Here is a 26202-nt window from a genome sequence, read left to right on the forward strand (position 1 = left end):
GCCACTGGCCTGAGACAAAAATCAGGTCCAGCGTGTGTCCACCCGTGTGAGTGGGGGCCTGTATTAATTGGGTCAAGTCCAAGGCCGTCATGGAAGCCAAGAACTCCTGAGCTGCCGCTGACGTCTCCCCCACTGATGGCAGGTTGAAATCCCCCAAGACCATAAGTCTGGGGGTCCCAACCGCCACCCCGGCTATCACATCAGCCAGCTCAGGCAGGGCTGTTGATACATAGCAGGGAGCCAGGTATATAATCAACAAGCCCACTTGCACCCCTTGCCCCCATTTCACAAGGAGGGACTCCACGCCGTCTATCTGAGGCACAGTGGTCTCCCTAGGACAAAGGCTCTCCCTTATAATGACCGGGCTCTTAGCTAGGGCTTATTTTTGGGGTAGGACCTATATTAGGCGCACAAGTAAAAATCAAGCTAGGGCTTATTTTTAGGATAGGTCTTATTTTCGGGGAAACATGGTAGCTGTTCATAATCTTTTGTTGTTGTTTTCAGATTCATTGTTGTATAATTGGTCCCCACACGTAGAAGAAATGGGTAGTAATCCATGAGGTTGATTATTTTAGTAAGGAACTCAGTTACATCTTTGATTTTTGGTCCAGGGAGATAATATACCTCCCTAAGTTGACTGTCTTTCTGACTATTGTTTCTATTTCCCTAATAATTGAATCTCCTATCACCAATATTTGCCCTTTTTTTCCCTTAGGGAAGTCTGGGATACTTTCTTCCTGTGGCAGAATGCTGGGTTGTGCCTCTTTTTAAAAAACTATTGATGAATGCTCTTTTATGGGTGTCTGCATATTTTCTTCCAATCATAGTACCTTTTCTGCAAGCAGTGAACTTTTAGAAATAATGAACATTCATCATAGGATATTAAGATAATACTTATTTCAATAAGCAATCTGTAGTGACTAATAAGATTAGATAAAAAAATAAAAAAGGATCCTCCCTGACAGCAATGTCATGCCTATCATTTGGATGAGGCCTTGTGAGATGTACAAATGAAAAAAATTCAAAATCCTGAACTGTCTAACTTTGGATGGTCAATTGCAGGCCTGTGTATTGTTTGCAGAAGAATGATTTGTTGCAATGAGAATCCCTCATAGGGAGGGAACTTAGTATTTCTTCTTAAGGAGGAAGAAACATGGTCTGGCAGTCTTTTAGCTAGTAGTTTAGGAACAGATAAACCAGTAGACATCAAATCAATTAAAGCTATAACCCTATTTAGAATTATTTACAACATGCCTTGTTGACCACAGTTGACCTTGTTGACCACAGTGCCATCTTCTGAGAAACAACTTTAATAGAACTTTTTTCAGATAGAAAAGGCAAGCTTTTTCAGGTCAAAGACTGCCCTAGGAAAGTGACTATAATTTCAAGAGTTATAGACAGAGGTACCTTTGAGGTATGGTTAAAAAATCAAGATGGCTGCCATTTGACCATCAAATGTAAAAATGGTTGGAGCTTTGATTCCACTGGCATCATCTTGACTTTTTTTTTAACCTTGTCTGCAAACACCCTTAGACATGGAAGAGAAGCAGACTACACCTGCTTTCACAGGACTACTAATGTTTCTTAATGTTTTTAATGGATCAAAATTATTTTTCAAAGCACTGAAGTAATCTTATTAACTCTGTTGCTGGGTTTTGGAAGCCATAAAATGGTTCAAGGGTGACTACTGAATGTGATTACACATCCTTGCCTTGGTTTATGAGCTTCCTGGCATTTTAAATATAAAAAATCAATTGAGACATAACATTTTTATGATCTATGATTTAACTTGTTTTTCTGCAATTGCCCGTTCACTTAATGGCCACAAAAATATGTGTCTGACAGGGCTCTGTTATACCATTTTCCATTCTTTTTTGTTTTACTGCAATTTGAGATGTTTCCTTGTGGTTTTCAGAGCTGTGATGCTACAACATTTCTTCTTTAGAATTCTGAACATATCTGATCTTATTCTTAGCCAAATGCTAAACTTACCTAGTTGGGTGTGGTCATTATGCTATACAACTCATTGCTTTGTTTCCAAAATAAGAGCAACAGTGCTATATTTAAAGATGGAAAGTCTGGAGTGGTCTGTAAGCTGTCTGAACAATTTTCAAGAGAAACAATATGTCCCTGCTCCAAATGTGATTACACTGTTGTAATGGGGATTTCAAATTGGGTTAAATGCAGTATTAGATCTCCCTCACAAACACAACAGCTGCTGTTAGCTTGAGTATCTTTTGAGAATTGAAGTAAGGAGATTTCAAATTGCTTATAGGACACATTCATAACAATGATACTGCAGAGTTATATCACAGACTGACATCTCTTTTTATAATAGCAAAAAGCTTGAATGGATTATTGGGGTTTATGAATCTGTGAATGTAAATGGTGCTAGGACACAGAGACTGAGATGCTATATCTTTAATCTAACCATCAGCACTACAATGACTATTTGGTATGGCTTTTATCACCCGCAGATACATATCCTGGTAACAACTAATATGCGGAGTCTTTATGCTGTCATGCAGAGATGGCAGAATGCGTGCAGCCTTAGTTATGAAGCTTCTTATCTATAAAATTATTAGGGGAAGGAAAAACCAATAACTGTGAGCCAGTGTTGTCATTGGTTAAACTGCTATTTATAGCTGTTATACTTATATTGAATAAATAAATGTTATGAGAATAAATAGCGATAAGTGAACCCTTTTTCTTTAACTGGATTTACTCTAGCTATTTTAATGATTGAATCAGTGTAGTTTTTGTTATAACAATATGATGGGCCACCTTATAACCATGATTGAGATTAAAAATTGCATTAGGGTAAAAAAAAAAACTAGTTTTGTATAGGGAATAATTTTTGGAAAGATCATGACTTGAGCATCATATTTAGATGTTCATGACTTATTTTATTGCTTTACTACAAAAAATGTGCAAGTTTTCTATATATACCATTATCATAGATTCACAGATACTTTTCTAAGCAATGGTCAGAGATTTTCTAAGTATGGTCAGCTTCTTTTCCAGTTTATCTCCCTCTGTATAAGGAAGGAACATGAGGCAGTGTCATGATTCTTTCTTTTATAGTTCTCAACATCCCCATAGGCAGACGCAATAGCATAGTAAGTGCCTGAGAAAATCTCAGAAGATACATTTGTATTTGGGTCCTTTACAGAATCAGTAAAATTGTTTTCAACTTTTCCAGAAGCCAAAATTAATGAAGCTGTTGAGCATTCTGCAAAGTTATTCAGTGCACTGTGCTTTTGGCTGGTGACAATATTTATCAGAAAAATTTAAGTTCCACAGTTATTTCAAAGCTACTGGTTTTGGTAACTTTGCACCAAAAGTAGAGAATCAACCTAGAACTAAAGAGAAATTTTCTGTCAGTGAGAACAATTAACCAGTGAAACAGCTTGCCTTGAGAAGTTGTGGGTGCTCCATCACTGGAATTTTTAAAGAAGAGACTCAACAGCCACTTGTCCAAAATGATGTAGGGTCTCTTGCTTGAGAGGGGGTTGGAATAGAAGTCTTCCAAGGTCTTTTCCAATTCTGTTATTCTGGTATGTTATTATTTACAAAGAGGCTTCCTGAGGATTACTGAAGGACCTCACAAATATATGGATCTCCTTCACCAGGAAAAAATGGCAGAACAATATTATACAAAACTAAAAATACAAGTTGATTTCAAGAAATAAAAGTACAAAGTTAAAATGATTATTTACAATCAAACTTATCAGGTACTACATCTAAAAATAAAGGTCTCCCCTGACCAGTCTCCTTTTCTTAGCCAAGGGAGCCATCTTTGTCTGAAGACATTTCTGTGGTCATGTGGCCAGCATGATTATAGGCAGGCTCACAGAACACTATAACCTTCCACCAAAATGATACCTGTTTATCTACAAGCATTTGCATGCTTTTGAACTTTTAGGTGGGCAGGAGATACTACATCTAAGCTTTTTTTAACTGAAAATGTTTTGTTGTCTTTGATAAAGTATGTTTGCATAATCATAGAGCACCCTAAAAATGGCTGCATGAAATTAGACTGCCAGCTTTTCAGGAATATACTGAATTATATTTGTAGAGTATGTACTATCATCACATTAAATGCTATTCTTAAAATCTCTATTTTTTGTTGTTTTTTGTACCTGCAGTTGTGTGCAACTCTTGGAACTACAACATGCTGCTCCTTTGACAATCTGCTAGAACTGGGTCCCATTTGTAAGTTAACAAGTGATCATTTTATCTGAACACTAAAAATCTGCTTTTGGTGTGTCTGTCATATTGCATTAAGTCCTTTAATGGATTTTGAGTAAGAGACTTGCTCAGCAGAAAAACTTGGTATTCCTGCACAATTTAATTAGACAAATACTTTTGTGGCATCATTTCTAGAGCTGGTTGAATTTTTTAGCTGGGAAAAACTTATTTTACTCATTTATATGCCACCCAATCTCGAATCAATTTCAACATTTTAATACTTCTATGTAAACATTAAAAAGCATATATATGAACCTATGAAAATCAGAAATGTAAAGTCCTTAGAACTCTAGAAGTCCAGACAAAAAAATTCAGTACTCCTCTCCCTCCTAAACTTGGAGGACAATGACTTCAATTCTAATGTTCCATGATGAAAGCTCCCAAGAAAGCCATTTGGGGGTGGGGTGTCATTCACTGAATATTACTCATGATGTACAAAGTATTGAGCAAAATGAACCCACAGCATGTATGAGTTCCATAATATTTCTTTCATATAATCTTTTCTCTAAGTGGTAAATTACAGCTACTATAGATCACTCCATTCTTGCTAGGCAGACTTGAAATACTATATATTTTTATAGTTGTAATTTAAACTTTCACATTCTTCTTTTTCATCACAGTAGGAACCTATGTTCTGAAATTTTATCAAAGGTTATAATAATAATAAAGTTGGAAGGGACCTTGGAGGTCATCTAGTCCAACCCCCTGCTCATACATATAGCATTTATTAAGCTTAGTTTTACTGCAATTATTTAGCAAGATCATATGCTCAATACACAATAAAGAAAACAATATAAAATTAAAACATATTTGAATACTGGTAATCCTCAACTTATGATCATAACTGAGCCCAAATTTTCTGTTGCTAAGCAAAACAATTGCTAAGTGAGTTTTGCCCCATTTTATAACCTTTCTTGCCATAATTATTAAGTGAACTACCGCAGTTGTTAAGTTAGTAACATAATTGTTAAATAATCTGGTTTCCCCATTGATTTTGTCAGAAAGCAGCAAAGGTGACCCTGGGTCACTGCAATCATCTATAAATATGAGCCATTTGCCAAGCGTCCACATTTTAATCACATGACTTTGGGGATGCTACAAGGTCATAAATGTGAAAAATGGTCATAAGTCACTTTTTCAGTGCTGTTATAATTTTGAAAGGTCACTAAATGAATGGCTGTAAGTTGAGGACTATCTGTACATGATTAGAATAACAACAAAACACAAAATGCCTATTTTTTCTTGTTGATCATAGTTGGGATTATCTCCTGCCTGAGAAGGCTTAGGTTTAAATGTGCTTTAGAACTATGTCTTCTAGATTCTGATTCTTATTGCTCTTCTTATACCATTTTTTGCTCTTCCGATTGCTCACTGTTTGCTTTTCCCCCAGCCTGTTGGAAGCAAAAAGGAAATCCCTCCCATTCCCCTGCCCTCAACTATTATATACATTTCATGGCTAGACTCAGCACCAAGCTTCTTTTTTTAAGATAGAAAATAAATTCTTTCTTTTTCCTTGCCTCCTTCTTATAATGTGACATTAGATCAATGTAGAGGAACCACAAAGGACCCTCAAAGGATAGCATCAGCTGTAACAATCACTGCAATGGCTTGTTTATATATGAAGGCAGGCATATATTTGGAATAGTACTCCATTTCTGGCCATTATCCATAGTCAGAATCTTGAAATCCAAATGATGTTTTTAGGGATTGAAAACAGAGATATATCTGTCTTTGGATTTAATTTCAAAGCTTTGATTTGATTGCAGAATGTGGTTCAATATCTGTGAGGGACCAAACATAACACCTAATGGGTAAAAGTGTATAGTGATATATATTAAGACACATGCACACAGCATAATCTATGGGATCCAAGTTGATAATGACTGATCAGAAAATGAATCTTGAAATCATGTTTGAATGAACATGTTCATAGGATGCACATATGTATTATAAATTTATAATTTTATAACAAAATTTCTAAATCACCTAATCTTTAAAATCATAAAACACCTCAAAATCCTGTATCACAACACAGTATAATTAAATCTAGGAGATTCAATAGAATTATATTCACTGAAGAAGTATTCCATCAGGAAATCAAAAGCTGAGAAACTTCCATAGCCAGGGGAGGAGTCCAGATAATCCATCTTTTTCAAAAGCATCAGACATTATACAGCTACCTTTATTTGGCACCTTTCCGAAAAAGGGACATTAATAACTGGCCAATAGTTGTTAAGAATTAACAGTATAGAGTACATTTCAGGACAATGAACAGAACTTTCTTAATTTATTTATACTACCTTTCTTAGACAGCTGCTTCTATAATTCATGGGTAGAATTCAGATTAAGTTGATTATAATCAACTCTCTTGGGAAACAAATTAAATAAATGATATCTAATAGCCTGATGGATTTCAAAGGTTCACTTTATGAGTATTAGGCCTTTTCTCTATTATCAAGCTGTTTTACTTTGTACCAATCCTTGAGCACGCAGATGTTTGTACTAGCAAAAATGTACTTTTTCTCATGTTCATCTGATCATGCATCTGTAGCCTTCAATCAGGCTTGTCACTGGATGGTGGTATCCTAATTTTGGATGTGAAAAGTGTATTCAGCTAGACTATGGATTAAACCCTCTCTCTCTGACTGTCACCAGCCAGCAGGGAACCATTTGCCAATTGCATTAAGAAATGGCTAGTTCTGTGTCTCTCCTGTTTTATGTGGAGCAACTCCCAAATGATCATTTCCCCCACCTTTGCAATAATTTAATAAGGTAAAATGTATTGCATCTAAGACATTTCTTTTTCTAGGTAATGAGGAGAATATTTGGATGCATATTGATGCAGCCTATGCTGGGAGTGCTTTCATCTGCCCTGAATTTCGTTACCTTCTCAATGGAGTAGAGGCAAGTCAGAGTTCTATAATTCAGAATGTAATACACCATTTAGCTGATGCTTTTAAAGTCACGTAAGACATTATGTTTGGTATTAACATAAGTTCCTAACATACCATCAGTGATTCTTAGTAACATGACCCATAAATGAAATAAGTTGTAGCAAGCCACTGATTGCTTTGACTTCTGCCCACCAAATGCTAGAAAAATAAGTCCTACATGGTTTAGAAGAGCTATGCTGTCTCTTTGATGTAGATAAAATAATAGCAGAGAAGTGCTCTATCTAGGCTATTCTTTTCATCTTGGAATAGGTATATAATTAAACTGTAACCCAGATTTAATATGATTTATCCCTAGTTTTTCTCCATAAGTTCCAGCTATTAACTTGTCTTAATTGCCTTTAGATTTCTGCTGAATCAGCAAGCTGATTGGGCTCTTGGGGCAAGGAAGAGGGTCAACTAAACAGGTTACACACTAATCAGAATTTTAAATATTAGTCTCTTTTAAATAAACAGCAAATAAATAGGTAATTTCCTAGAACAAGAACACTGGGATGTTCTCTCACTTTGGCTATTGAGGGGTCCTTGGTGCTCTCTGAGCTTGCTTATTTTCTTGCAAGAAAACAAGCAAGCTCAGAGAGCACCAAGGACCCCTCATTTCAACCCTGAGTTACAAATATTCTCCTTCATTGGTACTTTGGCTATTTTAAGAAGGAAATTAACAGATGATATGCCAATTGTCATCTTATACTGACCCAATCACTCATCCATAACAGCATATATTCAATTCTAACAGACATTTGAATGGGCTATTTAATAAATGAGGTTGGATTTCTATAGCTCTGAACTCCACACCCCATCTGCATTCCTTACTGCAGGGTAACATTGCTGAAACATCCTTCCCATCTTTTCTCTAATCTAAGTCTTTATAATGTGGGTTTTAAAATCTACAATTACTGTTACTGTATTAGGATTATACAGGGTATTCTTACCCAATGGAGAGCAGTGCAATCTCTCTCCTGAAGTGAAAAAAAGAGCTTTCTTTGTTCCAGCAGAGTGATCCTTTGTTTATGTGTTGTGTATGTGCTCTCTGTGTTAAGAGCAATGGCTATGTGTGTGCCTATATATCTGCTGTTCTCCATTTGAATTATTTTGGTTCATATATTTACATATGCATGGCCTCTATCAATTACCTAGAATTGCAGCAGATACAAGAATAATGGATTTCACATTTGGCAGTAATGTGATCACTATTGGTTCTGCTCTAAGACCTTTTTATCTGTTAACTATATTCTATATCTTTTAGTATTGGAACAAAGAGATTCAGCTTCTTGGGTATTTTTCACACCTGCTTCTTGACCAGGATACACAAGATCTGCTAAAAGTGATACAGTGGTACTTTGGTACTCATCATTAATTGGTTCGGGGTGTGTGTGCAATGAGTACCAAAAATGATGAGTACCAAACAATTTTTTTCCATAAGGAATATGGAAATAATAAATCATAAGGCAGCTGACACAGACAAGTTTTAGCTTATGTGTTGAGTACCAAACTATGAATACTGGGACAAATTTTTGTGTCAAAATGCATTAAGTACAAAATTTGATGAGTTTCAAAGCAGTTGAGTACAAAAGTACCACTTTATTTGGAGAATGAAAATGTGGTCTTACTGTAAAAAAGACATGCAACTGAAGTGTGATTGGTGAAAAACAGATAACAAAGAGATGTGCTCCCTCTTCTCTTGTCTATTTTTTGCTAAGGCACTTCATCAATAAAGTGTTTAACAATTGTCAGAGGTTGGTATGCATCCTCCCCTCCAGTCCCCGGGCACTGGTCTCCTGGCAGTGGGGAAATCTGGTTCTTTAACACTGTGCTCTCTCCCATACTGGCCAGTATTTCAACTGATTTCTGTCTACAGAACAGCTGCTGGCTAGTGGAACCAGGAGGAAGTGGGATCAGGGGAATCTGTCTCATATTTGCTAATATTACATGTAAATCTTAATATGCATTATTAATATTTAGGTGCCAGAAAAGCTGTAGATTGTTGAGAGATTTCTAAAGAAATGCTGAGAAATATGTTTCTCCAGGGGGTTATAATAAGATCCCTCAATTTATCTCTTAGTTGTTTTCTTTATCCTATTTTTAAAATAGGGAACTAAGATTTAAAGCACTAGACCTTTGTTTGAAAAGAAGCCTGAAAAACATTTAACAGACATGTGGGAGACATCTTATATATGGTGAAAAGAAAAGGAATGATCACCCTGCATCCATCCGCTATCTTCCTTGCTGTCAGCTAGGCTACTTTAAACATGGATTCAGTGCTCTTTTCAAAGAGCCCAAAATTCATATTTTTAAACAGTGAAAATGCTTCTCTTTCAGAAAAATGGTAAATATATGTTTAAAAATAGCTCCTTAAATAGTATACTTTGGAATGGACATGGTAAAATAGAATCTCTCCTATTTCTCCATGCTTTTTCTAGAGCATCTGTTGGTTGTTTCTTGGGCTGGTTAACAAGGGCTGGCAGATGGACTCTCCGGTTCTCTTGGGATCCTGCTCAATTATGGCAGTTTGCTGCCAAATCTGGTAGGAGTCATAAGAGGACCTGGGGAGACTGCTCTTTACCCATTACTGATCTTTTCACAAAACTCTCTTGCCAGGCTGGGGAAGGGCCTTTCCGTCACTGTCTTGGTATTAAATTGTCTCAGAATCCATGGGCATAGCCTTCTATTAAAACTTGCTATTTCTCTTACCTCATGTTAGGGAAGAAATTGATGGTTCATATCCTTACTACTGAGTAACCTTTTTCGATTGCTCATCCTCTCCAGCTCTGGAGGGCAGCAGAAGAGTCATTTGAAAAGTTATGTATGTGCCTGACTGAGAGGTTATCTAGTGAGAATTATGCTATATGGAAATGCCCCTTTTTGGCTGATAGATAAAAGAATCATTTGTGAGTACAGAACCTTTGGAGATAGTTGTGTGTTTCTGTCTTTTTTTGCCAGCCACAATCCTAAAGGAACCATAAATAATCAAGAACACTTTTGGGTCTTTTACTTGACTAAAGTAAAATAGAAATGGAACCAATCAATCAATAAAGTTCTTTTGATGTTTCCTCTATTCAAAGGGAACAGCAAAATGAAGTGATGAGCAAAGCTGACTTTCCTTTTTTGAATAGCCCTACAGCTGTAGATTGATACTGCAACTTATTTGAAATAATTCTGTTTAATTATCACCTTTCCTACCTGCATTTATTTGAAAATCAAGGTAGAAAAGTTCTTGCTTTGTTTCTTCAGTTTACAACAGAGCAAAGATGAGAAGAATTTGTTTAACATTCTGTGTATAATATTTTTCTTTTATATTCTGCCCCTTTTTCAATAATGCCTAGTTACTTTCCCTGTGCTTCCTTAGATAAGGGCAATGCAATTTCCTGGGTCTCTCTTCAGCTGTCAGATAAATTCTATGTCAACATTAGAAAAAACATTCTTTGGAGAAGGTCAGTGCCTACTGGCTACAGACTAATAAAGAAAAAGGAGGGGGAATGTTAACCTGTAAAGCAACTCTTCTTTTCATTTTATCAGCAAACAAAGCCCAGTGTAATTTCCTGTAGGTTTTATTGGCTTTTGAAGGAAATGAATCATCACTTGCAGGGTAGCACAGCATTTTTCAGGGTAGCAACCATTCAATAAATATGAATAAATTTTCCTACTTCTATTTCTTCTTTGCTCACTGTTTCTATAAGATAAGTTAAAGCATTTGTTTTACATAAAAGAGCAGTAACCTTTTGGAAAAACTGTTAAGATGCAAGGGGAGAAAATCTAGTATTCCCACACTTTTCCTTTGAACAAGAGATGCAGGGTCATATCATTAAGTATTTGCCACTCTTAACACCATTGGGATGAAGTGAGGGCAGTGTTTAGAATGTGGCACTTCACATATCATTAGCAAGTGTTTAAACTTGGTTAATAAAATTAAGTAATTTTGACAAATTAATCCAGGAATAATAACCTTTATTATTTGTGTGTAGGAAGCCAATTAGGTATAATAATTAAGGCACTCGGCTATAAACCAGGAGATTGTAAATTCTAATCCTGCATTGGGCATAAGACTGTATGGGTGATCTTGGGCTAGTCTCTCACTCTCCTAGAAAGCAGCTACTGGCAAACCACTTTTGAAAATATTGCTAAGAAAAGTGCAGGGAACCATTCAGACAGTTAGGATCAACACTGATTCACAGACACCCCCCCCCCAAAAGAAAAGGAAATAAACTTATGATACTCTTAGCATCCCCTCCCAAGCACTGCTTGTTCAACATATGTGAAGGTGGGGTAGATGTATAATCATGTGAAAAGAAAGTACACCCTCATTGAATTCTATGGCTTAACAGAATAACAAAATTGGAAGGGACCTTGGAAGTCTTGTAATCCAACCCCCTGCTTAAGCAGGAGACCCTATACCATTTCAGACAAGTGGCTGTCCATTTTCCTCTTAAAACCCTCCAGTGATGGAGCATCCATCACTTCTGAAGGCAAGCTGTTCCACTGATTAATTGTTCTCACTGTTAGGAGATTTCTCCTTAGTTCTAGGATGCTTCTCTCTTTGATCAGTTTCCAACCATTGTTTCTTGTCTTGCCTTCTGGTACTTTGGAAAATAGGTTGAACCCCTCTTCTTTGTGGCAGCCTCTCAAATATTGAAACTACTATCATGCCTCCTGTTGAGTTTTCGGTTCGCGAGCAATTGACGAAGACGCATGGTGAAAACAATAGCTCTTTATTTCTCTCTCCTACAACCAAGCAAACAGCAAAAGGCACGCAGGCCTTTTATAGTGCTTGAAACCCGGACAGTGTGAACCAATAGGAATTTAGCCTTTTCGCGCCTTGCGCATGCGCACAAGGCTGGCGCCACTCTGTCTGGTCCCGGGCAGCTTTTGGGAATGCCCGGGACCATTTGCAACAATTCTGAGCCTGCAGTCAGCTCTTGCAGGCTCAGGACACAACACCCCTCCCCCCTAGATGAAACACACCAGGCTTACACATAGGTGTATTGTGCAATGTAGGGATGATGACACAGATGCATTATTCAAGTGCAAGGAGGGTGGAAATACTCAGTCTGCACACAGGCAGACCCCTTTCAAAATAATTCTTAACTGAAATAAATATATCCAAAATTATAATCATATATAATACTCTTGCTAAGAGTTAATCCCCTCATTCAGCGTCAGTGACCTCATAGCAAGGTTCCTCCCATGTTGACAGAAACCTCACATAATCCCCCAGATGTTTAGGGGGGCACTTGGCCCGCTGCAACCTTCTAAGGGCTGGTGAGGATGCCTGGCCTACCTGCTCGCCTACCAGGCTAGGCAGGCCAGGACTTGGATGCCCTAAGTACCCAGGTGACCCTGGTGAGGGTGCCTGGCCTACCTGCTTGCCTACCAGGCTAGGCAGGCCAAGACTTTGCTGCCCCAAATACCCAGGTACCTTCTGCAGCTGCTGACTGGCTGGACCCTCTGAGTCCAAGCCAGTGCACCTTGGAGGGGTGGAAGTCACCGAGTCCACAATAGACTCCTCTTGGGAACACTGTCCCTTGAGCCCAAGGCCAGCAGGTGGAGAGGCCTGAGTGGTGGAAGTGCCCCAGTACTCCGTAGCCCCCGAGCACATGCCAGGGGTGCCAGAGTCAGGAGCTGCCTCCATGGCAAACCCCCTTTGCTACTGACTTCCTTTTCGGAGCAATAGCTGAATTATGAGAGTGCCCCTGATGGAATTCCCTTTCTATGGCTGTGTGTGTGTTATGTGGATACCCCCGGTCTGTCTCCCTGTCTGGAGCACTATCTGACATGTTTGAATAATGTGGATACCCCAGGTGTGACTCACTGTCTGGAGCAATGACGGATGTGCGGGATGACTCCCTATCCTGAGAATTCCTGCTTGGAGCACTTGCAGAATCTTGGGATGACCCCCAAACAGCCTCAGCATCTTGTGAGACACTGTTAGGCCTGAGAACCTGTGACCCAGAATCCCTGGGAATCTGTGACCCAGAATGCATATTATGGTCCTCCCCCCCCAGAGAAGAGCCATGAGCGGAAACGTGGCTGTCCAATCTCCAACGCAATTGGTCTACGTGTCTGTGAAGAACGCAGCCATCATCCGAGGCAACTTAATATGACAACGGCCCAGAGACCTTGCAGACCACAGCTGTGACCCAGAGATGTCCAGGCCCATAGTTCCTAGCCCAAACCGGATCGCCCACTTGAAGTCTCCTAGGTGCCCACGGTTGTGACACCTGTGAATCCACCCGGTCTGGGTGCAACCTGTCCAGTTTGGTGATGAGGCGGCGACCCCAGCGGAGTTCAGCAGGGCTCTTCCCTGTGGCTGTGCAAGGTGTGGTGCGGTGTGCAAGAAGAAAATTTGCTATCCTGTGATGCCAGTTACCGTAAGTCAGTTTCTTGAGGGCATCTTTGGTAGTGCGCACCATTCTCTCTGCCTGTCCGTTGGAGGATGGGTGGAAGGGAGCAGAAGTCACATGCCGGATCACGTTGGCCTGAAGAAAAGCCTGGAACTCAAAAGAGGTAAATTGGGGGCTGTTATCAGAGACCAGGACATCTGGAAGCCCGTGTGAGGCAAAAACTCCTCTCAACACCTGGATGGTCCTGGCAGTAGTAGTGGAGGAAACTGGAACAACCTCTAGCCACTTAGAATGGCTGTCAACGATGAGAAGGAAGAATTGCCCCTGAAAGGGCCCAGCATAATCTATATGCACCCGTGACCATGGGATTTGAGTTTCCTCCCACCTATGTACTGGGGCCTGAGGCATTTCAGGCCATGACTGTTGGCACAGTTGGCACCCGTGCACCTGGGCCTCGATGGCTTTATCGAGCCCAGGCCACCAAAGATGGCTGCGCGCAAGCGCCTTCATCCTGACTATCCCAGGATGTCCCTCATGCAGAGAGAGCAAGATTCTAGACCTCAATGAGGCTGGGATTACTACCCTACTACCCCATAACAGGCACCCCTTGAAAGTAGACATTTCATGCTTCCTTCACCAGAAGCTTTGAAACTGAGTATCGGGGCACGTGTCAGGCCATCCTGACAACACCCAGGTCAGCACGCATGTGAGCGTGTGATCAGTGGCTGTTTCTGCAGCCACGTCCCTGGCATTGAGGGGAGATTCAGGTAACTCCTGAATAGAAAGAATATTAATGGCAGGAGTAGGATCTGCCTCTATCTGTTTAAGAGGTAGTCTACTGAGGCCATCAGCATGGCCCATTTCTTTCCCAGGTTTATGAATGGGAGTGTAGTCATATGCTGACAGGAAAATGAACCATCTCAGCATACGTGGGGAAATAATATGTGGTGTCTGTTTGTTAGTGGTAAACAAACCCAGCAAAGGCTTATGGTCTGTGTAGACCGTGAAGTAGCGGCCATATAAGAAATCATGGAATTTCTTTATGTCAGCCACTATGGCCAAGGCTTCTCTGTCAATCTGAGCATAATTCCGCTCTGCAGATGACAGAGTCCTTGAGTAGTAGGCCACAGGGACTTGTGTCCCATCAGCCTTCAGATGGCTAAGTACTGCTCCCATCCCATAAGGAGATGCATCGCATGTGATGCACACAGGCAGTTGCTCATTGAAATGCGCTAATACAGCATTTGAAGTGAGCAAGGCCTTAACCTCATTAAAACTCCTGTCATGGACTTTAGTCCACTGCCATGGAGCCTGCTTGTCTAAGAGCCTATGTAACGGCTCTGCCACTGCAGCCTTATGTGGGAGAAATGCATGGTAAAAATTTAAGAGTCCCAAGAAGGCTTGCAGTTCACTTTTAAACTTGGGGCTTGGGGCCTGCTGAATAGCTTGCAGCTTTGATTCAGCAGGGTGAATGCCTTGGGCATCAATCCTGAACCCTAAGAAGTCAGTAGAAGTGACTCCTATCTTGCATTTATCCTGCTTTAATTTAAGGCCTGCTTTTCGAAAATGAAGCAAGACAGCCCTTAACCTTTCTGCTAAATTTTGAGATGACTCCCCAGCAATGAGGACGTCATCGAAGTAGGGACAGACCCCAGGAATACCTTGAAGTGTGCTCTCCATAACACTTTGGAATATGCCAGGGGCTACATTTACCCCAAATTGCAGTCTTTGGACCTTGAAGGCCCCCCTGTGAGTTACAATCGTCTGGGCCTCTGCAGCTGCCTCATCAACAGGTAGCTGTTGATAGGCCTGTGCCAGGTCAAGTTTCGCAAAAATGCGCCCCCCCCTTGAGGGAGGCCCGAATGTGGCTTACAACAGGCACTGGATAAGCGTGCCGTTGAACGCTTTATTCAGTGTACACTTATAGTCTGCACATATATGTATTTCCCCATTACCCTTTAGAGGCGTTACTATGGGGGTTTCCCATGGACTAGAATCCACAGGTTCTAAAATGCCCTGCTGGAGCAATTTGTCCAGCTCAGCATCTATCTTACTTTTGAGGGCAAAAGGCACCCTTCTGGGCTTGACCCTGATGGATGTGATAGTTGGGTCTAACTGTAGTGCAATGGGAGGCCCCTTGTAGGATCTTAGCTCTGAACTAAACACATCTGCAAACTCCTTGCAAACCTCTGCAAGACCCAACATTTGCAAGTTGTGCAGCCCAGTTACTTGGATTTCCAGAGCCTCGAACCAATTGAGCCCAATAAGGCTCGTACATTCACTCCCAACTACCACCACATCTAAGAACCCCTCAAAGTCCCTTCGCTGTACTTTGAGTGTGGCCTCTCCCTTTACACTGACTTTAGAATTTTGGAAATCAGTAAGTATTAGATTCGATGGCCTGAGTTTAACTCGAAGGCCACTACTACTGCAAATCCTTTTGAAGGTGTCCATTGAGATAATTGATAGAGCGGACCCAGTGGTCCAACTCCATCAACAAGGGAACCCCTTGCAACTTCACGTCAATGTGAAGTTTTTTCTTAAGGGGCTTGTGTGTTCCTGTCTTCAGGATACTTCTGCGCGATGCGCAGAAACCCACCCTGTGTTGGCTGGGGACCCTGGTACCTTTCTGAAGCAATTCTTCCTGAGGTTGGACCTTCTGGCGACCCAAACAGATGGAGGCAATGTGTCCTTGCCTGCCACATGCCTGGCAAATGGCGGAGCGAAACCTGCAGTCAGCTCGCTTGTGGTGTCCTCTGCACCCGAAGCACTGCAGAGATGCTGTGGCCTTGTCCGGATGCCCCTTCGGCCTCCTCTCAGCTGGCTGGTGAAGTCTGTCCACCTCCTCTTCAGGATCCGCTTCTGATTCTTCTCGAGCATCCTCTTGATGGACTGTAGCTGTGGCTGGAGGGTTTCTGGTGAGCTCAAAGCCTTTACAGTCCCGCCTGCTGCTTCTTCTGCTGCCACCTCTCTTAACGCATCTTGGAACAAGACCTCTTCTTTTGCAAAGATCTTTTGTTGGAGGTCTCGGCTTCTCAAGCCACACACAAAGCGATCACGCAGCCTTTCTTGAACTCACAAGGCTGGCCGCTTGTCTTAAGGCAGCAATAAAGTCCACAGCAGATTCACCCGGCCTCTGGTATCTCTGCTCGAATGCGTGCCTCCAAGCAATGACAGAAAACTTCGGCTGGAAGTGTTCCTTCAACATCTTCTTCAAGTCAGCGTATGTTACTGACTCCAGAGGTGCAGGGGCCACCAGATTTTCTGCGATGTCAAAAGCTTCTTGTCCACAGGCACACAAAAGAGTTGCTGCCTTCAGGCCATCTTCTCTTATCTGATTTACTCTAAAGTAGTTCTCCACCCGTGCTATGTAGGAATTCCATCTCTCTGGGTGGGAGACATCAAAATCAGTCAAGCGGCCAATCTTCGACATCGTAAAGTTTACGACCTTCACCAATTGCCTCCTCTGCAAGCTGATGTTTGGGAAAGGGTCCTTTAGCCAAGCTCACCCCCCAGCGACGCTGTACTGGCAGGCTGAATCGCAAATGCAGACGCCATCTTCCCAATCATCAGGACTTCCTGGGTGAGTCCTTAATTCTTTTATTGCTTGCAGGGATCCCACCTTTGTCGCCAGTTGTTGAGTTTTCGGTTTGCGAGCAATTGACAAAGACGCATGGTGAAAACAATAGCTCTTTATTTCTCTCTCCTACAACCAAGCAAACAGCAAAAGGCACGCAGGCCTTTTATAGTGCTTGAAACCCAGACAGTGTGAACCAATAGGAATTTAGCCTTTTCGCACCTTGCACATGTGCACAAGGCTGGCGCCACTCTGTCTGGTCACAGGCAGCTTTTGGGAATGCCCGGGACCATTTGCAACAATTCTGAGCCTGCAGTCAGCTCTTGTAGGCTCAGGACACTACACCTCCCCTAGTACTACTTTTCATTAGAGTAGATATACCCAACTCCTGCAATCATTTTTCATATGTTTTAGCCATCAGCTACTAATAATCTTTGTTGGTCTTATCTGCACTCTTTCCAGAGTCTCAACATGTTTTCTATAATATGGTGACCAAAACTGGATGCAATATTCTAAGTGTGCTCTTACTAAGGCTTTATAAAGCAGTACTAGTACTTCATGTCATCTTGAATCTATCCCTCTATTAATGCAGCTTAAGATTGCATTTGGCTTTTTTGGCTGCTGCACACATTGCTGGCTCATATTTAAGTAATTGTCCACTGCGACTCCAAAATCCTTTTCACAATTACCATGTTTCCCTGAAAATAAGACCTATCCTGAAAATAAGCACTAGCTTGATTTCTTCGCTTGCACCTAATATAAGCCCTACCCCCAAAATAAGTCCTAGTTAAGAACCTGCGTGGCTGGCTACCTGCCCATTCCATCTGGTTGTTCACAGTGCCACTGCCACGAGGTGAGGGAGGGGGTCGAGCTGCCCCACACATCCCGCACCCACTTACCTTAGGGCCCCCACAGGCCCCGACACCTGACTTGCCTCAGGGCAGCAGCACTGACAGCTCCATCCAGCAGGAGCCTACATGACCACTGCCAGCCCACTTCTTCTGCGGCCACTCATGTGCATCATTCCCAGCCTCTGTTTTACCAGCAGGTCTTCTGCTTCAACCCAGGGCTCCATTCTTGGCTGCAGAGGTCTTTCCTGAAGGCCTCTGCTGGTGAAATGGAGGCTGGGGGCAACGCACTTGAGTGGCAGCAAGTGGCCACAGAAGAAGTGGGCTGGCAGTGGCCATGTGGGCTCCTGCTAGATGGGGCTGTTGGTGCCACCTGAGGATTGGCCAGTCTGAACCATCCGGATGTGAAATTCAGGGGGGAGCCACCATGCTTGGGATTCTTCCTAACCCAAGTCCTCAGCTACATGGAAGAATATGGATGAGATATCCCCATTGATAAAGCCCATATCCGTATCGTGCAATCCGCTCTGGATGGAGTGGCCGCAGATTGGGTGGTGAACCTGCATGATTCCAATGCCCCAAAGCTCAACAACTTCAATCACTGCATGTCCTCTCTGAGAAGGCGATTCGAGGACCTCCTGGCTGATCGAAAGGCCCGCAAGAGAATCAAGACGGTGAGGCTGGGCAGATGCCCGGTAGCCGAATATACACAAGAATTTTGGGCCATTGCCAACAAGCTGAACTGGCCTGAAGACATCCTCCTTAACCATTTCATAGATGGCCTAAACTACGACCTGTATGATGCTTGCCTGCCTCGAGAGGACCCACGCCAACTCGATGAATGGTACATCCTCGTGGAGGAAGCAGAGATCGACCTACTGAAGAGGCACAGCCGAGGAAAACCATGGGGCCGCTCGCCTCCTGAGCCAATGCGCGAGCCAGCGAAACCACCGGCTACAGCCACCGGCTACAGCCAAGGCTATTTCAAATGCAGGAGAGAGGGGCATCGTGCCATAGAATGCCACTCGAAAGCTCTTTAGCGCAACCCAGACCAATCACCGGCCAGGAAATCAGGGAAGTCCCCAGTCAAACCAAAATAAACCGCCATGAGGGCGATAGAGGCTGTGGAGTCCTCAACCCCTGCCAAATGTGGGGAGGGAACTTCGGCCTGTACTGCAGGGGCGATGGACACCTCGGATGACAGCTCAGAGGAAGAACCCCTGGTAAGTGGACCCATTGCACCCATCCTCAAGAGAGTGACTATATTAGCTCTCTCCATGCCCAAAGCTGTCAAGGTGAAAGCCTTAATAGACTCTGGCTGCACCTGCTGCCTCATTAGCCCGATGCTAGTGGGGAACTTGGGCTTCCAGTGAAGAGGCTGAAACAACCAATCTCATTTGGCCAGTTAGATGGGTCCTTAGCAAGGGGGCTGCCAGCTACCCTAGCCACTTTACCAGTCCACCTATCCCTAGGGAACCATGAGGAAGACATAATGTTTGTAGTGACCCCAGGCATGGAATGCCCAGTGATCCTAGGGCTGGAATGGTTAAAGAAATGGAACCCCTGGGTAAATTGGAGGATGGCAGAAATCAATTTCCCGAAGGGAAATCCTATGGACTTAAAAACCCAAGGAGTCCTACCAAGTTTAGGAATAGAGAAAGCATCAATGGAAGAAGAAAAGGGGCTACCCGAAATACCAGAGGAATACTGAGTCCTTGCTGAAGTTTTCAGTGAGGAGAGGGCGGATGGGCTTCCCCCTCACTGACCCATGGATTGTGCCATAGAATTCAAGCCCGGGGCAAAACTCCTGAAGCCTGGACTATACTCTATGAGCCCTAAGGAGAAGGAGGAAATGGAAACATTCATAAATAAAAAACTAGAAAGGGGGTTTATCGAACCTGCCAAGCCTAAGGTAGCCGCCCCAGGCTTCTTTAGAGAGAAGAAGGACGGCACTTTGCGGATTAAGATTAAGGAAGGGGATGAATGGAAAACTGCATTTAATTGCCCAATGGGGTGCTACCAATTCAAAGTTTTGCCGTTTGGACTACAAGAGCCTCCAGCAGTATTTATGCAATTAATCAACGAGGTACTAAGGGAGCACCTATTTAAGGGGGTCCTGGTTTAGACGAATCCAAAGAGGAACATGTCAACCTAGTCAGAGCGGTTTTAAAGAAACTGCGAGCTGCCCACCTATATGCCAAATTATCGAAATGCGAATTCCACCAGGAAAGAATAGACTACCTGGGTTATCGCATATCCCCACAGGGCATTGAAATGGACCCCGAGAAGGTCAGAGTAATACTAGAATGGGCACCAAATCACACAAGGAAGCAGTTACAAAGTTTCCTGGGTTTTGCAAACCTTTACCACCAAATCATCCCTTTGGTCACCCAAATAGCCTTGCCCCTCATGAACTTACTAAAAACGAAGGGAGAATCCTCAGTGAAACCTAGCCAGCCACTAAAATGGACAATGGAATGCCAAGAGGCGTTCGAGAGGTGAAAGAGACTTTTTTCCACCGAATCCATACTGAGGCACCCAGACACGGATAAACCTTTTGTAATATAGGTGGACGCAAGTGATGTGGCAGTGTGGGCTGTACTTTTACAAGAAAATGACAAAGGGGTATTGCAACCGTGCGCGTATACATCCAAGAAACTCACCAAAATGGAACAGTGCTGAGCCATGTGGGAAAAAGAGGCATACGGGGTGCATTGGTTGTTATGTACATGGCACCATTTCCTTGAAGAGAATAAAATCCCTTTTCAGGTCTGGACGGACCACAAAAACCTGGAAGCCTTAAAAACACCCAGGAAGCTCACTCCCAAGCAAGCCCGCTGGTTCCAGCATTTTCACCAATTCCGTTTTACGCTCAAGCACTTGCCAGGAGGGGGAAACATCCTGGCAGATGCACTGTCTCGCATGCCCCAATATAACAGCACGCGAGCCACCAATTCTAAGCCACTCATGCCTAAATCACAACTGGCAGTGCCAGTAACCACCAGAGCCCAAGCTAAATTAAAGCCGCAGCTGGGCAGCCAAATTGGAATCGAATTCTGGAAAACTTTGGAAACAGATAAATGGTTCCAGAAAAATAGACACATGTGCACAATCAAGGATGGACTGCCTTGGGTGGGAGGGAAAGTTATATATACCAACCATCCAGAGGGTCACTTTCATGCAGCTATGCCATGATACAAAATCAGCAGGGCATTTTGGATTTGTAAAAACATTACATTTAATTAAAAGGCAATTTTGGTGGCTGTCCATGAAAAAGGACATAGAAAGTTACGTGGCCAGCTGCCCAACGTGCACAATTGCTAAGAGGTTGCAACGGAAATCGCCCAGACTGTTACAACCAGTGGTGAATCCCTCAGCCCTCTGGAAAGAAATAGCCATGGATTTTATAGTGGAATTACCAGAAAGCAATGGAAACACTGTCATCTGGGTGGTTATGGACTTGTTTTCCAAACAAATGTACTTTATCCCTTGCCAAAAGATTCCCACCGCAAAAACCTTAGCGAAGCTATTCGTGCAGCACATCTACAGACTGCATGGAGCACCCCAACACATCATATCTGATAGGGGAGTGCAATTTACGTCAGAATTTTGGGAGGAATTTTTATCCTTTTAGGGACCACTCAGGGACTGTCATCTAGTCATCATCTTCAATGTAATGGACAATCCGAATGTTCTAACTCAGTACTTGAGCAACACTTAAGTTGCTTTATTAATTTCCAGGAAACGAATTGGACGGACCTACTCTGTTTCGCAGAAGTCACTTACAATAATGCAGTCCACTCCAGCACAGGCTACGCTCCCTTTCAAATAGCCACCGGTCAAAGTTTCAACCCTTTGCCAGAACTAATCCCAAACAAATCGGCAATCCCATCACTGAAAGAATGGATAGCACAATTACAAAACACTTGGCCAATAGTTAGGGAAGCCTTAGACGAAGCTACGCAAGCATACAAAGTACAAGCAGATAAAAAGAGAGTCGAATCCATACCATTCATTATAGGAGAAATGGTATATTTGTCTACAAAATACCTAAAATCCCTACAGCCCTGTAAAAAACCTGGCCCAAAATATATAGGACCTTTTCCAATTAAAAGAATCATAAACCTAGTAACAGTAGAATTAGAACTACCCAAAAACCTCAAGCAAATACACCCAATTTTTCATTGCAGCTTGCTGGAAAGAGAACAACAGTTGCCCTTATGGCCAAAAATCCCCACCACCACCCCCAATCATGGTTGAAGGAGAACAACACTTCGAGATAAAAGAAATCCTAGATTCTAGGAAGTATCATGGGGCAACTCAATACCTAGTAGCATGGAAACACCTTCCCTCCTGACAAAGCGAGTGGGTCCATAAATGTCACATCAGAGCACTGAAACTGCTAAAGAAGTTTCATACAGAATATCCCAACATACCAGACTAACCTCTATACCTGTTTTGTTTCTCTACAGGTGGATCTCTCTTATTTTTAAGGGGGGCAGGATGTCAGAATCCATTTATATTTCATTTCTATCTATCTCCTCTGATCTAAAACCAAATCTCACCTTCCCCTGGATTCTGCCCTACTGCCAAGGGGGGGGATATTCCTGCGGGGTTATGACTTTCACTTCCTCTATTTGCTACAATGTAATCTTTTGTTTATTGCTTCTGGGTCTGCTGCCCATTACAATGTAACAAATTGCCTCCTGCACTATGCATCCCTCTGAACTTTCTTCTCCCTAACCTGGCAGTTAGGAAAGGAGGAGGGAAAAATATAAACATCCAGAACCTGGCTTATTTCTCCGGTCTCAAAAGGAGGTGTGAAGAGCTGTGAAACATCATGCTACAAACAGAGCCAGAACGATGTTATCTCCCCTTTCCCACAATGGACTTAACACCTGGGGATTGGGCAGTCTGAACCATCCGGATGAACTGTCGGGTGGGGTTTGCTTAGGGATCCTTTAAAGTATTGATCTGTAAAGAATCCCTCAGATCCTGTCTATTATGCCTGCTATCAACTAATCTTAATAAAAGTTCCTGTTGGAAGAAATTGTTTCCAAGAGTTCTGCTTTTTTAAGATGTGGGATTGAAGTGGGTCCTTACATTGTCAGAGAGTTATTTGTGTAAGCAGCCTGGCTTCTTCTTGGATTTCTTGTTTTTTATTTTCAGTGGTTTGAGCTGGACTGGACTTTTATAATCATATTTTCCTAGGCTTCTTGAATTGTTTTCCTTTTTAAAGTTTTCATCCATGGAATCCTTCCCAAGTTCTAAGTTTGTTAAAATCAGGTCTTTTAAAGTCTAAGACACTGGTTTTATTATGTTCTATTATTTGTGTTTGCATTATATTGAATTCCAATATGACATGATCATATTGGCAACTTCAACCCCCTCCCCCCCATCACTTCTTCTCTGTTAGTAAGAATTAAGTCCTGTATATCCTCTAGTACTCTCCTCTATTTTTTGGATGACAAAAAAATGTCAGCTAGGTTGGTCAGAAACCAGTTTAAGCTCTCATTTGATGCAGTATTTGTCTCCCAGTTGATGTCAGAATAGTTAAAGTTTCCCATTGCTGTATGTGTTTCATACATACATTTTTAACTGGTTAGCAAAAAGGTTGTCTACTGGAGGGAGAACTTCCGGCGAGGGAATGAGACGGCCATAGGAGGCTGGGTCTCCAGCCTCTCAGTCCGGTTTCGCTTCACCTAGCATCTCTTAAAGGGATGGAAAGTTGCCCTGGAGGGGCAACGAAAAAAGAGGGATCTTTCAGGAGCTTGGATTTGGTGGCGATCAATCTAAGCGTACTGAATGCCTCCTCTAAAGGGGCGAAAGAAAGGTTGCCAGGAGAGCCGAGGCAGCCCAAGTTGTCTGCAGCCGGAAGGGAAGCTATGAAAAACAGCTGATCTCCAACAACAAGTTATGTCTGGGTGAGCTGAAGTTTTCCTTCTCCTTGTGCTTGAAAATATTGAGACCCTGAAAGGGAGAACTTGAAAGAGTAAAGACCCCCAGAGAGACTTTTGGAGCGGCAATTTAACATTAAGGGGAAATGTTAAATGAATAACAAATTACCAGACTACCGCAGTGTGGAGAGTTGATAAATAAGCCAACGAGGACATCTACTGGCGAAAAATAAGAATTAAAATAAGAATTAAGAATTAAAGAATTAAAATACACAGTGAACTTGAAAAGCTTGAAAAGCTTGAGTAAAACAAAGTCTCGGTCTGAGATAATAAATGAAAGACTGTTTATAGCTATACTTGTTGACATTGGCCAAAGACTAAATAAACACTCTTCGGGGAAAAGAAAAGAAAAAGAGAACATTTTAAATCCAAGAAGAGACGGGAGGAGGTAGTTTTGCCTCACAACAGCTGATTCCTGATTACGCTTTGGATATAAGTTTAAGACTGTGAGCAATAAAATGAGTACATCTAATGTTTCCAGACTTGCAAAGAAAACTTCTTCAGTGCCCTCTGTCAGACAAGCCAGCCCAACAACCCAGAGTTCTGCCAGCACATTGCTACAGTGTGAAAAGGCAAGTACGGCCCAAGAAGAAACACAGGCTTCTTTAAAATTAATTCAACAAATTTTGCAGAAAAACCATGAGGAAACTCAAAGTAAACTGGAGAAAGTAAGCGAAGAAATTACGGATATAAAGGCACAATTTGAAGCTCAAAATCAAAAGATTATAAAAAATGAACAAAAAATCCAGGAAGTGGAAAACAAAACGCAAGATATTGACAAAAAGGTGGAAATGTTAATGCAAAAAAATGAAGGACTGGAACAAACAAACCAAGAGCTAGAATGGGCTATGACAATTGTAGAAATGAGAGAAGCAGAACATTACTTGAGATTTCAAAATATTCCTGAAGACAGTGAAGAAAATATAGAAACGGTGATTATTGAACTGTTGGCAGAACTTTTAAATGCAGACCGAGTAGACATTCAGAATGAGACTGATCAAATTTTTCATATGAGTTCAAGCTATGCAAGAAAAAAACAGATTACCAAGAGAAGTGCATGTGAGGTTCATGAAGAAATCAACAAGAGATGAAATACTGAGAAAAGTGAGAGAGGAACCCTTACAATATAAAAATAAAGAAATTGTGGTCCTAAAACAGATACCCAGGAGAGTGAGGGATACCCAGAGACACTACCATTTTCTAACTTCAAAATTGATTGCCAAAGGCATAAATTTCAGATGGCTAATGCCAGAAGGCATTTTAATAAACTGGAACAATGCAAGATATCGACTGGACTCAATTTGGAAAGCAGAGGACTTTGAAGTAAGAAATAGAGTAATTTTGGATGAAGGATTGCAGCAACATCAAGAGGATAAGCAGACGGGAGAGACGGCCTAAGGAGCAATGGCACAAGCAGAACAGCAGCAGCAGAAAAGTGAACAAACAGGTGAAGGAGAAGGAACTGCCAGAGAACAAAGGATTACAAGATCGACTAGGCCAAAATATAAGTAATGAAAGAGGAAATGGAGAAAAAAATGAGATTTTTTTGGTAAACGTAAATGAACTAAATTCCCCAATAAAAAGAAATAAAATTTTTAGGAAACTTCAGAAATTAAATATAGATATAATCTGTTTACAAGAGACACACATAAAAAAACAACATTACAAATTTTTGGAATACCCCAAAATGGGGAAGCTTTATTATACATCAGCACAACAAAAGAAACGAGGGGTGGCAATATACGTTAAAGAGACAATAGACTCTAAATTAATATATTCAAATGAAGAAGGAAGAATTGTAATGGTTGAAATATATTTGCATCAAAAACAAATATTGTTAGTGGCAATTTATGCTCCAAATGATAGTCAAGAACAATTTTAGTCTTATTGTTATTTACTTTAAATCCAGAAACTTTCCCATACTGAGTCAAAATCTGTGTCAAATTTCTTGCAAAGTCAATAGGTTGAGATAAGGTAAAAACCAGGTCATCAGCAAAAGCTCTCAGCCTATAGTCATTCTTATCTAGAGTAATTCCTTTTATGACCGATGATTCAAGAACTTTAATTAATAAAATCTCCAGTGTCAAAACAAATAATAAAGGTGATAATGGACATCCTTGCCTTGTACCTTTCTCAATTTTAAATATGTCTGTCAATCCTCCATTTACTACGACTTGTGCTGATTGTAGTTGATAAATAGCCTTAAGAGCTGACAAAAATCTGTCTCCAAAATTCATTCTCTCCACCACTCGCAATAAAAATTGCCAGTCCAGTTTGTCA

General features: G+C 41.6%; 1 protein-coding gene across 5 annotated transcripts in view; it reads left to right on the plus strand.

The window, feature by feature from the left end:
* Positions 1-26202, plus strand: part of DDC (dopa decarboxylase) — a 180414-nt gene that overhangs the window by 104350 nt on the left and 49862 nt on the right. For all 5 annotated transcript variants that reach the window (XM_015816164.1, XM_015816167.1, XM_015816169.1 and 2 more), the window contains 2 exons: positions 4149-4215; positions 7061-7155. In XM_015816164.1, coding sequence (XP_015671650.1) covers positions 4149-4215; positions 7061-7155 — 162 coding nt within the window. The remainder of the gene's footprint in view (positions 1-4148; positions 4216-7060; positions 7156-26202) is intronic.

Source organism: Protobothrops mucrosquamatus, unplaced genomic scaffold, assembly GCF_001527695.2.
Source record: "Protobothrops mucrosquamatus isolate PMUCROS unplaced genomic scaffold, P.Mucros_1.0 scaffold408, whole genome shotgun sequence".
Taxonomy (NCBI): Eukaryota; Metazoa; Chordata; class Lepidosauria; order Squamata; family Viperidae; genus Protobothrops; species Protobothrops mucrosquamatus.